General features: G+C 39.5%; 1 protein-coding gene across 1 annotated transcript in view; it reads left to right on the plus strand.

Moving 5' to 3' along the window:
* MARCHF6 (membrane associated ring-CH-type finger 6) overlaps positions 1-17,142 on the plus strand; it is an 80,983-nt gene that overhangs the window by 9,951 nt on the left and 53,890 nt on the right. Inside the window, exons 2-4 of the mRNA XM_003263161.3 lie at positions 13,008-13,104; positions 13,965-14,038; positions 16,989-17,132. Of these exons, the coding sequence (XP_003263209.1) occupies positions 13,008-13,104; positions 13,965-14,038; positions 16,989-17,132 (315 nt within the window). The remainder of the gene's footprint in view (positions 1-13,007; positions 13,105-13,964; positions 14,039-16,988; positions 17,133-17,142) is intronic.

Raw genomic sequence — 17,142 nt, forward strand, 5'->3', positions numbered from 1 at the left:
AAAAACTCTCAGAACTCAGTAATAAGAAAACAAATAACTCAGTTTTTAAAATGGTCCAAAGATTTGTATAGACACTTCACTAAAAAATACATGTACATGGCTATTAAGCATACGAAAAGATGCTAAGCATCATTAGTCAAAACCATAATGAGATACCACTTCACACCTACTAGGATGGCTATAATCAGAAAGAACAGGCAATTGTTGGTGAGCATTGTAGAAAAATTGGAACCTTCATTTGTTACTGGTGGGAATGTAAGATAGTGTGACTGATTTTGGTAATTCCTCAGAAAGATAAACTGAGTAACCATATGACCCAGAAATTTCATTTCTGGGTATATACCCAAGAGAATTCAAAAATGTATTCACACAAAAACCTGTATATGAGTTAGCAGTATTATTTATAATAGCCAAATAGAAACAACCCAGTGTCCATCAACTGATGAGTGGATAAATGTGGTCTATTCATAAAATAGAATATTACCCAGCAATTCAAAGGAATTAAGTACTGATGCATGGTACAACTTGGATAAATCTCATAAACATTAGGAAAAGTGAAATAAGCCAGTCACAAAAGAACATATTTTCTATGATCCTATTTGTGTGAAATGTCCAGAATAGGCAAATCTATATATAGAGAAATTAGTGGTTGTCTGGAACTGGGGAGAGCAGATGGAGTAGGAAGTACCCACTAATAGTTACAGGGTTTCCTTTTGGGATGATGATAATGTTCTAAAAGATTATGGTGATGGTTGCGTAACTGTAAATATACTTAATTGAAGTCTTTAAATTGGTGAACTTTATGACATATAAGTTATATCTCAATAAAATTGTTAATTAAAACTACTGTGAGATATCATTACATACCTATTAGGGTGGCTAAAATGGTAATAGAATGACTGACCATACCAAGTGTTTGTAAGGAGGTAGAGCAGTTGGGATTTTCATATACTGCTGGTGGGAGTGTAAAGTGGTACACCACTTCTTCTGGGGAGCAGAAAGCAACCTTCCAGGGTACAGGTGAGCCAAGGTTGATGTGCAGGTATGCAGAGGGAGTTGGGATATACTGTGTGTACCTGTGCAAGTCCTGGAGTGTGTTGGGTCCTCATCAGCAGGGCTGTATGAAGGTGTTCATTAAAACAAAACTACTGATGGTGTGGCAGGAGCTAGAAAACACCCCTTTCTTCTTAGATATCCCTCCAGCACCCTCTACTGACAAAGTTTAACTGTCCCAGGCAAAAAGAAAAAGAAAAAAAAAAGAAAAGAAAAGCTTAGCGTCCCTATCACTGAACAGGGACTGAAAGGGAGAATTTAGAGTTGAGAAGGGGATACAGGGATAACTAGCTCATTACTGCTGAAATTGTTGGAATCATTGCCTGTGCTGCTGAAGCTTGATGTTGCCCACAGCTATTGGCAGAATCTCCACCATGACTTGCGTATCTGTTAGCAGGAGTCTGCAGTACCTGCCATTAGCTGCAACTGCTGGTTTTTAGAAACAAGTAGAAAATGGTTTCGCTGTTTCTCTGCTTCTTTTTTATTTTTATTTTTGAGATGGAGTTTCGCTCTTGTTGCCCAGGCTGGAGTGCAGTGGTGCAATCTTGGCTCACTGCAACCTCTGCCTCCCATGTTCAAGCGATTCTCCTGCCTCAGCCTCCTGAGTAGCTGGGATTACAGGCACACGCCACCATGCCTGGCTAATTTTGTATTTTTAGTAGAGACAGGGTTTCACCACGTTGGCCAGGCTGGTCTCGAACTCCTGACCTCAGGTGATCCACCCACCTCGACCTCCCAAAGTGCTGAGATTACAGGTATGAGCCACTGCACCCAGCCTCTCTGCTTCTTCTGCTCTCACAGAAGTGCTTCTCGTTGACAGACTCTAACAAGCCTAGTTGGCAAGGAGGCCAGAAAGTGCAGTGTTCAGGCTTCCAGGACCAACAGTACAGGTGAATTTTTAATTTAGTAACGATAGTAATCTGGTGAGCTAAAATAAGTAAACTTTGGGGTACATAGAGAATTGGAATTTTTTTTTTTGAGACAGAGTTTCGCTCTTGTTGCGCAGGCTGGAGTACAATGGCGCGATCTTGGCTCACCGCAACCTCCGCCTCCTGGGTTCAAGCGATTCTCCTGCCTCAGCCTCCCGAGTAGCTGGAATTACAGGCATGTGCCACCACACCTGGCTAATTTTGTATTTTTAGTAGAGGTGGGGTTTCTCTATGTTGGTCAGGCTGGTCATGAACTCCTGACCTCAGGTGATCTGCCCACCTCAGCCTGCTGGGATTACAGGCACAAGCCGCTGCACCTGGCGGAGAATTGGAATTTTTAAGCTGTGTTTGCAAGACCTAATTCCCAAACCCATATATTTTGTTTATGGGTATACTCTCACCCTGAAAAAGGAAATATTTTTTGTAAAATTTGAGCAGTTAAACATTTTTTTTCTGCCTGTAATTGTAAAAGTAGCAATTAAACACTATATACTTGGGGACGAGAAAGGAAGAAAAATTACCCATGTTCTCGTCTGACCAATTACAGTGGCTATCATTTTTTTGCATTTTCTCCTTTAGGCTATGGTGTTTTTACTTAGTTGGAAATAAAGGAGTGTGGTCATTTAAAAATGTTATGTTTCTTTCCATGTTAGCAAATAGTTATATATACATATATATGTATATATATGTATATTTTTTGAGATGGAGTTTTGCTCTGTTGCCCAGGCTGGAATGCAGTCACACAATTTCGGTTCACTGCAACCTCCGCCTCCTGGGTTCAAATGATTCTTGTACTTCAGCCTCCTGAGTAGCTGGGATTACAGGCGCATGCTGCCATGCCTGGCTAGTTTTTGTATTTTTAGTAGAGATAGGTTTTGCCATGTTGGCCAGGCTGGTTTCAAACTTCTGGACTCAAGTGATCCATCCTGCCATAGTGCCGGGATTACAGGCATGAGCCACTGCGCCCAGCCTTATATTTGCTATTTTTAAGGGACTGTATACATTCCATATAGTGAATGTGCACCATTTATATAGCTACTTCCCAATATATATATTGGGATATATAGGTAATCTGCAGACACTTTGAGTAATATTTTTAATATATTTTCAAAATTGTCTACTGTAATTGTAGCTACTAATTGTAAAAATTTTATTGATAATTACATATTAAACATTCCTTGTTTACTTCAGCCAGATGAACAAGGTCGACATTAACAGTTATATGTGGCATACTGCCACGGTTATTATTTGAGACTGTCACTATGACAGTTACTGCTGTTACTACTTGAGACCGTCATTATGAGACTGAGTGAAGGGGGACAAATGTAGAAATGAAAACTTAAGACGAAAGAAACTTTTAAAGGAAGGGTCCAGGGGAAGAAAAAGAGAGCTCCCTGCTTCTAGTGAGCAAAGGCAGCAGCCTAGCTTCCACAGCCCTTCGTATTTATTGGGTAGAAAGAGCAGGGGGGAGGTGATAACGATTGGTCAGCTGCTTAATTGATCACAGGCTTCAGATGTACCTAATCACCAGAAACACTGAGCTTGGGGCATGACTGCCTTCAGCATTCCTTCTGGGTGGCATAGGCAGTTTGTCAGTTTGCCAACATTCTGCGTTTATGAGAACAGTTTGCTGTTCACTCTTAGAGCCTCCAGTGGTATACTGAGTTGATCACGACCCTCAATCTTTCGGCCTCCAACAGTTATAAATCATGTTGATGGCATATCCCTTGATATGATATAATAAAGATGCCAATTTATGTGATTTTTCCTTCCCAAAACCCATAGCCCCAGTCTGTTCGTGAATCGTGCAATTTCCAATAAACGGACATTCTACAGTATACCTGACCAGTACTCCTTAAAATTGTCAAGGTCATCAGAAACAAGGAAAATCTGAGAGACTGCCTGAACCCAGAGGAGCCCGAGGAGACATGACAACTAAATATATGTGGATCCTAGAACAGAAAAGGGACATTAGGTAAAGACTAGGGAAATCGGAATAAACCGTGGATTTGAGTTAATGACAGTGTATCAACATTGGTTAAGTGTAACAACAATGTAACAAATCCTAATAAGATGTTAATAGTAGGGGATATTGTCTGCTGGGTATATGGGAACTCTGTACTCTCTTAATATTTTCTGTAAATCTAAGACTGTTCTAAAAACTAAAGTCTGTTAGTAATAAAAAGTAATCCTTTGTATATTAAATTATCACTGTTTTAACACCAGAAGTGGAGAGATTTTGAAGTCTTACATCAAAGAACTTTCAAGATAGATAATAGCTTAAGAGTTATAACGTGTACCCCAAAACAGTTTTATTTTTTTCCTCATACTAGGTACTTAGGATAAAATATTGAACTGTACTGTTGGCTAGAAAAACTTTGATGGAATGGGTTGACTTCCACAGTAGGCTCCAATTTGATAACCTCCTCTCATTGGTGGTGGTTTTCTTTCTTTCTTTCCCATCTCCTGGGCAATCTCCATAAGAATTTGAAAAATTACTAAGGATTTGAAGGTTTTTTTAATTAAAAAAACCACTATTGTTTATTGAGCCAAGCTCTATGGTGGAATCTTTAAAAGGTATGCGTGTGTAAAGACATTAGGTATTCAAATACAGCAACAAAAAGTGCTACGGGATTAAATAGAAATTTCCCTTTGAAAACCAGGAAGAGCTTTGCCATATTGTTTCTAAGTAGGTTTGCATTCATAACAAGCAAGATGCATTGATTTTACTTTGGCCTGAGCAAGATTCATAATTTTACTGCATATGAGTCTGATGGGGGAGAGCCTCAATCTGCCACAGAACCTACTTCGTAGTTTAATTTTTACTAAAGGACTTTAAGCTGAGCCCTTTGTAGACTTCACTCTCTTTTTGTAGCCTTGGCCTTGTTACTCTGTTGAGGTTTTGGATGGTGGGATTGGAACTAGTATACAAAACAGGCTATTTTTTTGACTTTGTATGTTTGTAATAGTCGTACTTGCTTCATGTTTTTGCAAAGCTGCTAAGATTCTGTATAAAATAGGATCAGCTAAGTTATGTCGTAGTCACAAACTACCCTAAACCTCAGGAGCATAAAGCATCAAAAGGTTAATCACTTCTTGGCCAGGCACATTGGCTCACACCTATAATACTGGCAGTTTGGGAGGCCAACGCCAGAGGATTGCTTGAGCCCAGGAGTTTGAGACCAGCCTGGGCAACGTCGTGATAGTGAGACCCTGTCTCTACAAAAAATAAAGAAAAATTTAGCTGGGCATGGTGGTGTGCCCATGTAGTCTCAGCTGGGAGGCTGAGGCAGGAGGATCACTTGAGCCCAGGAGTGTTTTTTGTTTGTTTGCTTCTTTTTGAGATAGATAGAGTCTTGCTCCGTTGGTTGGTTGCCCAGGCTTGAGTGCAGTGGTGTCATCTCGGTTTGCTGCAACCTCCACCTCCCAGGTTCAAGCGATTTTCCTGCCTCTGCCTCGCGAGTAGCTGGTACTACAGGTGTGCGCCACCACGTTCTGGGTAATTTTTAGTAGAGATGAGGTTTCACCATGTTGACCAGGCTGGTCTCAAACTCCTGATCTCAAGCAATCTGCCCACCATGGCCTCCCAAAGTGTTGGGATTGCAGGCGTGAGCCACCATGCCCAGCCAGGAGTTTGAGGCTGCAGTGAACTATGGTTGTGCCATTGCACTCCAGCCTGGATGGCCTGGATGACAAAGTAAGGCTCTGTTTCTTAAAAAAAAAAAAAAAAAAAAAAGTTAATTTTCCAATGTGGGTGGAGGGGGAAGTGCTTTTGCTAACTGTAGTCACTGGGGAACCCAGCTTAATGGAAGCTCCATCCCTTACTGCATGCTTCCACGCCCATTGAGGCAGGGAAAATGGAGTGTGATGAATTGTGTTCATTGGCTTTCAAACACTTCTACCAAGAAGGGATACTTGTCATTGTACCTCATATTTCATTGACCAAAGTAAGTTACATGTCCATGCCTAATTTCAGAGGTGGCAGGGAAATGCAGTTTCAGCGTATGCCCAGAAAGTGGAAAGTGAGAAATATTTGGTGACCAATGCTGATGATTTCCACAGTCCCTAACAACATCAGTTTCTGCCTGGTTGGATGAAAAACATGTGCTCATTGGGTGTACACTTCAATCTACAATTTCATTAGATGACATTTTAGAGAGGGAACAAGTATTTTTTTCATGTCATCCTTCTTTCTTATTTGTTCGTTCTTCCCACATGTCTGTGTAGACACTACTGTAGAAGGCCTTTTGATTTCATTTTTCAAATTAAAGTATTTAAATACAGTAAAATTTACCTTATTTAATATCTATTTTGACAAATACATGCAGTCATATAGCCAGCACAGTCAGGGTATAAAATAGTTCCATTACCCCCCCTTGCAAATATCCTTTACCCTTTTGTGGTCAACTTTGTCCCCCATTTCCAGTCCCTGGCAACTACTGATCTGTTTCTGTCCCTATCGCTTTGCCTTTTCCAGAATGTCATAAATAGAACCATGCAGTATGTAGTCTTTTGAGTCTGGTTTCTTTAACTTAATATAATGTTTGAGGGTTATCCACATCATCGTTGCATGTATCACTAGTTCATTTCTTTTTATTGCTTAGTATTTTATTGTAGGGAGGTACCACAGTTTATCTATTACCCAGTTGTGGAATTCTTGAGTTGGTTATTTCTAGTTTTGGGGAATTAAGGATGAAACCATTATACATACTCACATAGGTTTTTGTGTGAACATAAGTTTTCATTTTATCAGGTTAAATATATATTAGTAGGATTTCTGGATTGTCTGGTAAGGGTGTTTTTATTTTCATTTTTTTGCCCTTTCAGTAGGTATGGGGGTATCTCACTGTGGTGTTTTTTTTTTTTTTTTTTTTTTTTTTTTTTTTTTTTGAGACAGGATCTTGCTTATAAACCCAGGCTGGAGTGCAGTGGCGCCGTCATAGCTCACTACAGCCTCAAGCTCCCTGGCTCAAGCAATCTTCCTGCCTTAGCCTCCTGAGTAGCTGGGACTACAAGCAGGCGCCCTCATACCCTGCTAATTTTAAAATTTTATTGTAGATATGGGGGTCTCCCTATGTTGCCCAGGCTGGTCTTGAACTCCTGGGCTCAAATGATCCTCTTGCCTCAGCCTCCCAAAGTGCTGGGATTACAAGTGTGAGCTGCCATACCTGGCGTTACTGTGATTTTTATTAAAAAATTTGATTGTGGTAACGTATATGTAATAAAATTTACTATTTTAACTATTTTTAAGTATATACTTCAGTGGCATTAAATACACCTTGTTGTGCAACCATCACCATCTTCTTGTGATTTAAATTTGCATTTCTTGAATGACTTGAACATTTAAAATTTTTTATTCCTCTTTTGGTGAGTGTGTTCCGATCTTTCGCTGATGTTTTTTCAAACCATTTTCTTTCTTTTTTGTTTTACCTAACCCAGCACAAAGCTGACTTGTTTTTTTAGTTTTATTACTGTTGAGACCTTGATTAGTAAACTGGACAAAGAACTTGAACAGATAATTCACAAAGAAAGAGAACTTGGTAAACTGTGGAAATGTTCAGGTTGGCAGTAATAAAACTACTTTTTAATTAGCTGCTGTACTACCTGGTTATTTTTTATCTTTATATTTCAGTAATGTATGTTTTACTAGAGGGAGCAGTCTACCGTGCAAGTGGGAGAATATGATAAAGTTGGAGGAGCAGATAAATAGAATATTGACATTATGAAAAAAATAAAACATTCACGATAACCTGATTGCTTGATGAAGGTAGTTGTGGGGAAGAAGCATGATAAGATCAAAAGGAGAGTACTCTTGGAATTGAGAGCTAGTTTTTAATCCTCATTTGGTGCTTGGTTGATAATTACTTGGTTCTCAGTAACTGAAATAGAATTAGCTATTCTTAGATTTCCAGCCAGTTTTCTGAAAGTGTGACAGTTCAGTAATATCCTAGATCTCTTGTATACTGCCTTCTCCTTACTCTTGTGTGACCTTAGATGTGTTATATTACCCTACCCCTTTCAACCTTAGTTTCCCAAACTATGAGATTGTTATTGAGGGGAGTAAATGACAGAATACATTCTGAGTGCTTAGAACTGTGTGTAGAGATGGTAGGTGTATTAGTCTGTTTTCATGCTGCTGATAAAGACATACCTGAGACTGGGCAATTTACAAAAGAAGGAGATTTATAATGGACTTACAGTTCCCTATGGCTAGGGAAGCCTCACAATCATGATGGAAGGCAAGGAGGAGCAAGATCAGTTACAGGGATGGCAGCAGGCAAAAAGAGAGAGCGAGCTTGTGTGGGGGAACTCCTGTTTTTCAAACCATCAGATCTCGTGAGACTTATTCACTATCACGAGAACAGCATTGCAAAGACTTGCCTCCATGATTCAATTACCTGGGTCCCCCCCACAACACGTGGGAATTCAAGATGAGATTTGGGTGGGGACAAAGCCAAACCATATCAGTAGGTAATGAAATAAAGGGTAGTTCTTAACTGACGTCAAAGTAACAAATGAATGTTGTGCTTTTTTACACCTTTTTTTCTTTGAAGCAGTGGCTAGTCTTTTAAAACGCCTTCATTAAAGTTTCTAGTACATTATACCAAATAGAAATTAAAAGACATACAAGGAGCTGCTGGCTGGCATCTATAAATCCCAGCTATTCAGGAGGCTGAGACAGGATGATTGCTTAAGTCCAGGAGTTTGAGACTAGCCCGGGCAACACAGTCAGACTCCATCTCCTAAAAAAATTAGCCGAATGTGGTGGTGTGCTCCTGTAATGCCCACTCCCCACAGATATTTCAAAATAGTAATTTTTATTGCTGCCAATGTGAGTAGGCCAAAAAAAAGAGACATAGAGACATAGAAGATCAGATGCCAATTAATTACTTAAAATTAAATTTGAGAATATGAAAACATCATTTTGGATTTTGATGTTTTCTGCTCCGTAATGGAGCAGAAAATTAATTTTCATTTTCCTTATATTCGTTTTTCTCCTAAGACCCAACTGAGGGGGGAGAAAACCCACAGCATCTTAAAGATCTTTATTCTTTTATCATGTCTGTGTACAATTGTTAGTGGATATAATGCTTTATGAAATGTGGTCATTTCAGTAGTTTTATAAAATATGTTTTGACTTAAAAGCATGTAGCAATAGTGATCATTAATCCATTCATTAGAATTTTTTATACTTCATTATACAATTGACTCTGTGAAAATAGATACTAGGGAGATTTTAAAGAGTTATTAATACTGCTTAGAAATAATGATATGTTAGAATTCCCTTTAGGATTATTTTTTTTCCCCACTTGAGACCTAACCTGTCACTGTTTTCATATAATCCAAACCACTTAAAGTAACAAATGGATTTATGCACTTGTTCTTCCTCTTGACGAACTCCTTGAAGAACAATTTTGGAAGTATTTATTAATTTGCTTTAAAATAACAACACTCATTATGTGTTAATATAAATACTATTTTTCGTGAAAATAACTATTCCAAACTCCCAAAATTGATGAGGAAAGTGGATTTTATATTTGCCAATCTTTTTAATACCTATTTTAATGAGAAGCAGCTGGGTCTTTTCATCTCTAGCTGCAATCATTCTATTGTCTCATATAGCCTCTAGAAAATACCACTGCAAACTGGCAAGACAATAAGTGAAAAAGAAGTCTTAGGGGCTGGGCATGGTGGCTCACGCCTGTAATCCTAGTGCTTTGGGAGCTGAGATGGGAGGATTGCCTGAGGCCAGGAGTTAGAGGTTACAGTGAGCTATGGTGGTGTCACTGCACTCCAGCCTGGGTGACGCAGCAAGACCCTGTCTCTTAAAAAAAAAAAACAACAGCAACAAAAAACTTAAGTGTTACTAGGATAGTAGTTGTGTCTTTCCATTCTCTGAGTGAGAAACTTGGGATCCCAGTTCTCTTCTCTAGGCCAAGCAGAGCCCTGGGGCTTGATTTTAGAGTTGTTGGGTTTGTTTAGTATCTTGTTTGTTGGTTTGTCATTCAGAAGGACAGGGCTCTTCTGAAAAATCAGTGCCCTAATTCATGTGTGTGTCTACATCCTTCTAAGTGGAGATCCATGTCTCTCTCCCCACTCCACCTGTCCTGTTCCACCATTCGCCAACTGGCCATCCACTTGGAGTGAGCAGTGCTTCCTGTGGGTGAGTGTGCCCCGGAGTTTGCCACTGCTTTGGTCCCGACCACAGCTTTCTCAGGCCACATAGGGCTAGGTTGCTTAGGTGGCAGTGTTTGTATCATGGAATGAGCCCACCAAGTGACCAATTGCTGTACCCACGTGGATATCACTCCACCTGTTGTCCTTGCATCTCACAGGCAGCAGTGTGCCAACGGGACTATCTTTGCCATACCCCAGGCCATAGTTAATGGCCAATCCGTCACGATGTTCCTGGAGGGCAGCGTCCCACGGGTGGGACACCCTTTGTCATGCTGTGGCTGCTATACCCTACTTCCTACTTGCACAGCCATCTGAATGTGGGCTAGGGATCCCAGACCCTATGCCTGGGATCTGTACATCCACACTTGCACCCACCCTCCCTGGTAGATCCTACAGTAGTAGCACATGCCAGTCTCAAAAGTTAATCCACGGTGTTGTTGTGAATGGCTGGATGAGGGTTCAGCTCCTGTATAGATAACTGGTTATTGTAGAACTGATCCACACTTGCGGCTCCAGTGACTCTGGTGATTCTTGGTAACTTAGATCAATCACATTTTCTCCCCACCCCCGCCATGGCCCTGTCACTCTTAGGTGGCAGTTGTAGTGCCTACTGAGGCGACCACTGTGACCAAGAATCTTAATAGGGAATCTCAATTTGGTTCTGCAGAGAGAGAGCCTGATAAATTAATACCCTATCTAAAGAATGCAGCAGGCGCACAAATTACCCACTCCCAACTCTGGAGGATAGTGATTAAAACAACATAGAACTCTTTCAAGGCCCTGTAGTTGGAAAGAGTCCAGTTTAAATCCTTTAAAGAGGATCTGTTGCAGGACAAGCCTGGTGCTGGCAGCCATGGTAATCCCACTTTCAATGTGGCGTGCTGAATTCCTGGCAGTTAAAATGCTTGTTTTTGGATCTTAATGTGCTGCCGGGGTCCATTGCAAGAAAGTCCATGCTTCTTGTCTTTTGGTACCTTATGGGCTCTTCTTCCCTGAGTTTCCCTGGAGCTGAAGTGTGCACTTGAAGAAAATTAGTGTTCAAAGTAACATGGGCTGCCTGGATACTGCTGGTGGGAATCATGGAATGGGAGCGTGGTTCTATTTTGTTTGTGTCAGAACTTTGAGGAAGCTGATTAAGCAGGGCAATTGGGGCATTAGTATTGCACCGCTAGGACTCAAATTCTGGGCCAGTAATAAGACTGATCAGAGTGAAAGCTTTTGCCAAGGATGTTTTCATTAACCAAGAATGAAGGTGAAAGTGGGAAGTTTAAAGATGTTCAGGTCCTGTGTAGTTATGAACATAAATGTGATTTTGACCACTGCATTAATGCCCATGACCCACTAGCAGCTTCCAGGAAACCAGAGCCCTTTGGGTCATGGTAGGGGGAAGGTCTGTGTTCATAGTTGAAACCTTTTCAAAGGCAACAGCAGTAGAGACAGCTTAATTTGACTGAACATGAGCAACCTTACCCGCTTCCAGCACAGACAGGATTGTCCCATTGATAGTTATTCTGTGGGTGGGGGTGCATGGCTTTTCTACTTGATGAAGAGATTTGACTAGTAGTTAATCGATAACCAGGGAGACTAGCATGCTAACCAGTTAGGTGAGCATTCGGCATCCCCCAATTTAGACAAATGGCACTCAGCCATCTGAGATTGAGCAGTTAGGCTCTGGATCGCCCAACTGGTTAGCACACTAAGTAACCAGATAGAGCTCTCCACCAGCCTAGAAAAGGCATGCACCCCCACCCACAGAAGAGTAGCCACAGGCATGTGATGCTCTTAAATGCCACGCTCTTAACCACGCACCACACTGCTCTCGGCATGTGCTCACTTGAATCCGATGGATGCCAGAGACCTGTTAAGTCCATTAGTGATGGGGATCGGGATTGTAGTAAGTCCTCGTTAAGGAAGAGTTCCCCGTGAGAGAGCAGGCCGAAAGTGTGCATTAAGTTTCTGCCCATTCTCCCTCCAATAGGCCACTAGGGATTGGCTCTTGGCCCTGATGGATAGCTGAGAACAGTCTAAAATAAAAGTTGTAACCAGGGTTCCCTAAGTGGACCCGGGTAGGAGCTTTAGAGCCAGAGTGCGAAGGATCAGTCGCGGTTCCTCTGCCATCGTGCTGCTTCGGGGCCACTCCAGGCAGAAGGACAGACAAATGTGCCCCTAGTGTCTTGTAGTGCTGGGCATGACGGGTGGGCTGCGGTCCAAGGACCCCTTAGCACTGTCCCTTCTGCTTAAGGTGGCTTCCGGCTCATCTCTCTGTGGCCTGGTGCCTTTGTGGCTTTGGGGTATCCCCTCCCCCGACCAACCCTTAAAGTGTGTGTGTGTGTGTGTGTGTGTGTTTCTGTGTCTGTCTACCTCACACTCTTGTGGGATGGGGTGACACAAAAAGCGTGTCTTCTAACTGCTGTTATTGTAGTGAGTCCTCAGATGTGTTTTGTGGAGTTTAGGCTGTTAGGACTTTAAACCGTTAAATTGTTAAGACTGGAGTTTAAAACTGTTAGGATGCTAATGGTGACCTGATTTTACATATTTTTATTATTTGTTGTGGCGAGTGCAGTTTTAAATAAAAACATCTGTTTCTCTTATTTTCGGCTTTGGTTTATTTAAAATCTGTCATACAGAGGAACAACTTATCTTTTAATACATTATTTAGGAATTTTTTAGTTTTAGACATACACTTGAATAGCAACTTAATCACAACTTTCAGTTCAACATACTATTAATGTTTTGTCAAGTGATAGATCCTTGCCTTAATGTCCAATATTTTGGTTTGTGCTTGTTTCTTGTTTTTTTAAAAATGTTATAACCAAAGGAAATTCAAATTTCCTTTTTCATTGGCAGACATATGTAGAGTGTGTCGGTCGGAAGGAACACCTGAGAAACCGCTTTATCATCCTTGTGTATGTACTGGCAGTATTAAGTTTATCCATCAAGAATGGTAAGTCATACTTTTAGAAAGTTGTGTAAGTCTGAGCTTCAGTTTTGTCATGTATACAGTAATGGATCATTTCAATGTACTTTCTCTGTAATTATTTTTAAAATTTTTATTGTATTGTCCTGAGCACAGGAAACTAAAAAAGCCCTTTTATTGTAAAAATTCAAAAATTTGGAAAAGAAATGATCCATTAATTCTTAATACCATCGCTGTTATTTTGGTGTATCCTCTTCCAGGTACACGTAATTACCCATTATTTGTTTCTACCATGGAGAGCTTATTTTGTTCTGTGAAAGTGTTACGATTTTCTAGTTTTGCTTGGCATAATAGTAGCTTACATTTATGAAGTACTTTTTGCCAAGAACTGTTCTTAGTGTTTTGTACATCTCAACTCATTTTTAATCCTTATAAGAAAACTGTGATGAGGTGGAGTATTGTTATTATGCAGATGAGGAAATTGAAGCATGGGAAGGTTAGATAACTTGTCCTAGGCTACATAGCCAGCCAGTTAGTGGCAGAACCAGGATTCAGACCTAGCTACCAGGTACCAGTATTCTCAGACCAGGATTAAAACTGATGTTGATGCTTGGAGATTCTTTCATGTTCATTTTGCTTTGAGGAAATTACAGTTTTGATTAATTGAACCTTTTTTAATGGTGGAAAAATGTGTTGTTTTTATCTCTAGCTATTGTAGTTTTTTATTCTTAGAAGGCAGTTACAAGAAGTTAAGAATATTCTAAATTTGAAAATTTTGAAACTAAAAGCTCTGTGATATATATTTTTAATAAAAACAATGTTTTCAACAGAACTGTAACGTTTCTATGTTGTAAACACTGTACTTACCAATCTATTTACAATTACAGCTTAGTTCAATGGCTGAAACACAGTCGAAAAGAATACTGTGAATTATGCAAGCACAGATTTGCTTTTACACCAAGTAAGTTCTTTAGACATTTTCACTGCATTTTTTTTTGGTTATCACTCGTGGCATAAAGGTGTTTAATATGATCAGTTGACAGAGGAAGGGGGAAAAAAGTACTTAAGCACTTTAAAGCAACTATTTTCAGCTTGATTTTCTTTGATAGTAATAGGAAGTATTGATATTTTATTTAGGAAAATATTTTAAAAAACTGTATGCTCTCATTTATCACACACAGGTTTGAGATTTGTGGGGTGTTTTTTTTTGTCTTTAAAATTTTTTTTACTTTTAATTATACACAGGTTCGAACACATGCAAAAATCTAACAAGTCCACATGTACCCATCACTTAGTTTCAACTCATAGCCTGTCTTGTTTTACATATGCTCTTGTTCCCTGCCTCTTTATCCTTTTATTTTTTCTCCATTATTTAAAAAATTATTCTACCATTTATAATTTCATCTGTACATACTTCAGTATGTATCTCTAAAAGGTAAGGGTTCTTTTTCAAAAACGTAACTATAATACCATTATCCACCTAGGAAAATAAACAATGATGCCGTGATTTCATCAAATACTCAGTACTCTTCAAATTTGGACTACATTTTGAGTTAAAGTTGTATAGGTTAGAATAATAGTCATAAAGATAAAGCTTTTTTTTTTTTTTGAGACAGAGTCTCGCTCTGTTGCCCAGGCTGGAGGGCAATGGCGTGATCTCAGCTCACTGCAAGCTCTGCCTCCCAGGTTCACGCCATTCTCCTGCCTCAGCCTCCCGAGTAGCTGGGACTACAGGCGCCCACCACCACACCTGGCTAATTTTTTTGTATTTTTAGTAGAGACGGGGTTTCACCATGTTAGCCAGGATGGTCTCGATCTCCTGACCTCATGATCCGCCCGCCTCAGCCTCCCAAAGTGCTGGGATTACAGGCATGAGCCACCGCGCCCAGCAAGCTTTTTTAAAAAAAATAATAAAAAATAGAGAGGGGGTCTCACTATATTGCCCAGGTTGGTCTTGAACTCCTGGCCTCAAGCAGTTCTCCTGCCACAGCCTCCCAAAGTGTTGGGATTACAGGCTTGAGCCACATTGCTTGGCCAAACAAAGTTTTAAATTACCGTTTTCTTCATGAGACTAACTTTTAAGGTCAATATTTCATAAGCCTTTATAAAATATTTTGCGGCCTTTAAGGTTTTAACTATAATTCCTGTGCCTATTAATATTTCATATGTTTCATCTTAAATAAGTAGAGGACTGTGCTGGCAAATTATTAAATATTTGAAACATAATTTTTCATTCTGGGATCCCCTATATTGCCTTCCCTTACAAAGGATTTTCGTGTTTTAGTTGTGTGTGTTTGTGTGTGTGTTTTTTTTTTTAAGCATCTTGAGCTTCTCAATATAAATGCTGTAAATTAGTGTTTTACTTTGTTTTTATTTGATGAGTATAAATGATTAAAGTTATTACATTTTCACTTTTGGAGCGGTATATTATCATAAAAAAGTCAATTCTGTTATTTTGTAGTCATTAATTTTCTGTAGTACGTAAAAGCTGTACAGCTTGTCAAGATTCATAGGAAACTAAGACTAAATAGTTGAGTATCTTCATGAAATTCAGTTGATAGGAAATACGTGGGCTTTTACTTTGAGGCCAATAGAAGCTTGTTTTGTACATTTTAATTTTCATTTGATAGTTACATTCTCTCTTTTATCTTTTGCAAAAAATCTCTATTATTACTGATTTTAATGACTTGCTCTTGTATACCAGATATCCTATTGAAGTCAATGATCTGTGGGCATGTGTCATTAAAAGTTGCTATTTGTGGCCAGGCGCTGTGGCTCATGCCTGTAATTCCAGCACTTTGAAAGGCTGAGGCAGGAGGATCACTTGAGGTCAGGAGTTTGAGGCTAGCCTGGCCAACATGGTGGAAACCCTGTCTCTACTAAAAATACAAAAATCAGCCAGGTGTGGTGGCAGGCACCTGTAATCCCAGCTACTTGGGAGCCTGAGGCAGGAGAATCACTTGAACCTGGGAGGCAGAGTTTGCAGTGAGCTGAGATTATGCCATCGCACTCCAGCCTGGGCAACAGAGTGAGACTCTGACTCAAAAAAAAAAAAAAAAAAGTTGCTATTCGTCAGTTGTTTATTTCTCAGTGGTTATAGGTGTGAACTGTTTTGTGATAGTGTTCTTATAAATTTTAGATCATTGCTTTTAAACCCTGATATATCATAATTTCTTGTTTTGGCCTTACTGGAGAAAGAAGTGTTTGTTTTTCCTTTATGTTCTTTCCGAGCTACCTGTGGTATAGGTTTTTAATAATAAGCAGTGGTTTTTTATTGGAACCATTTTAAAAGGGAATCCTTTTAAAATGTGGCAGAATTTTTCTTTTTCTGAATGTGTTGAGCCACATTTCACAGAGTAGTGGGAAGATCTGAATATATCATTTGAAATTTTAAGTATTATGCTAACATTGGGAAAGTGGCTAACAAATGTCGGTGGGATGTTTGCTCCCACGTGAAATGATCTGCTGCAGACTGTTGTGCTTTTTGAGTGCTATTTAATGCTTATATTTGGGGGAGTGTTGATGGCATGTTGTCAGCTTCATCTTTTGCTCCTGTTTATTACATCTTTTATAGTTTGGGAAACCAGATGATTATATTGGTTGAATATTAAAATATGTGTAAATGGGCCTTGTGTGAGGTTCATGGCTATTAGCAAGGGATGTGAACATCTATTGAATTTTTTTTCCTGCTCAGAGGCCTTTGTTGATTTCTACATTTCACATGTGATTTGCCTCATAAATGACTTCTTGGGTAAATGTGATATTGTAACTATTTGGTTTATTTATTTTAAATAGGAAAAAATTAAGCACAAGGCAAATATTGGAAGTTTAGTTAATGTCTATTTTATATTTATGAATTAAGCTATTTTCGAATCTTCATGAAATTGTAAGTACTTTTTTTCCGCTTATAGTTTATTCTCCAGATATGCCTTCACGGCTTCCAATTCAAGACATATTTGCTGGACTGGTTACAAGTATTGGCACTGCAATACGTTATTGGTTTCATTATACGCTTGTGGCCTTTGCATGGTTGGGAGTTGTTCCTCTTACAGCATGTGAGTATTC

Source organism: Nomascus leucogenys, chromosome 6 (genome assembly GCF_006542625.1).
Source record: "Nomascus leucogenys isolate Asia chromosome 6, Asia_NLE_v1, whole genome shotgun sequence".
Lineage (NCBI taxonomy): Eukaryota > Metazoa > Chordata > Mammalia > Primates > Hylobatidae > Nomascus > Nomascus leucogenys.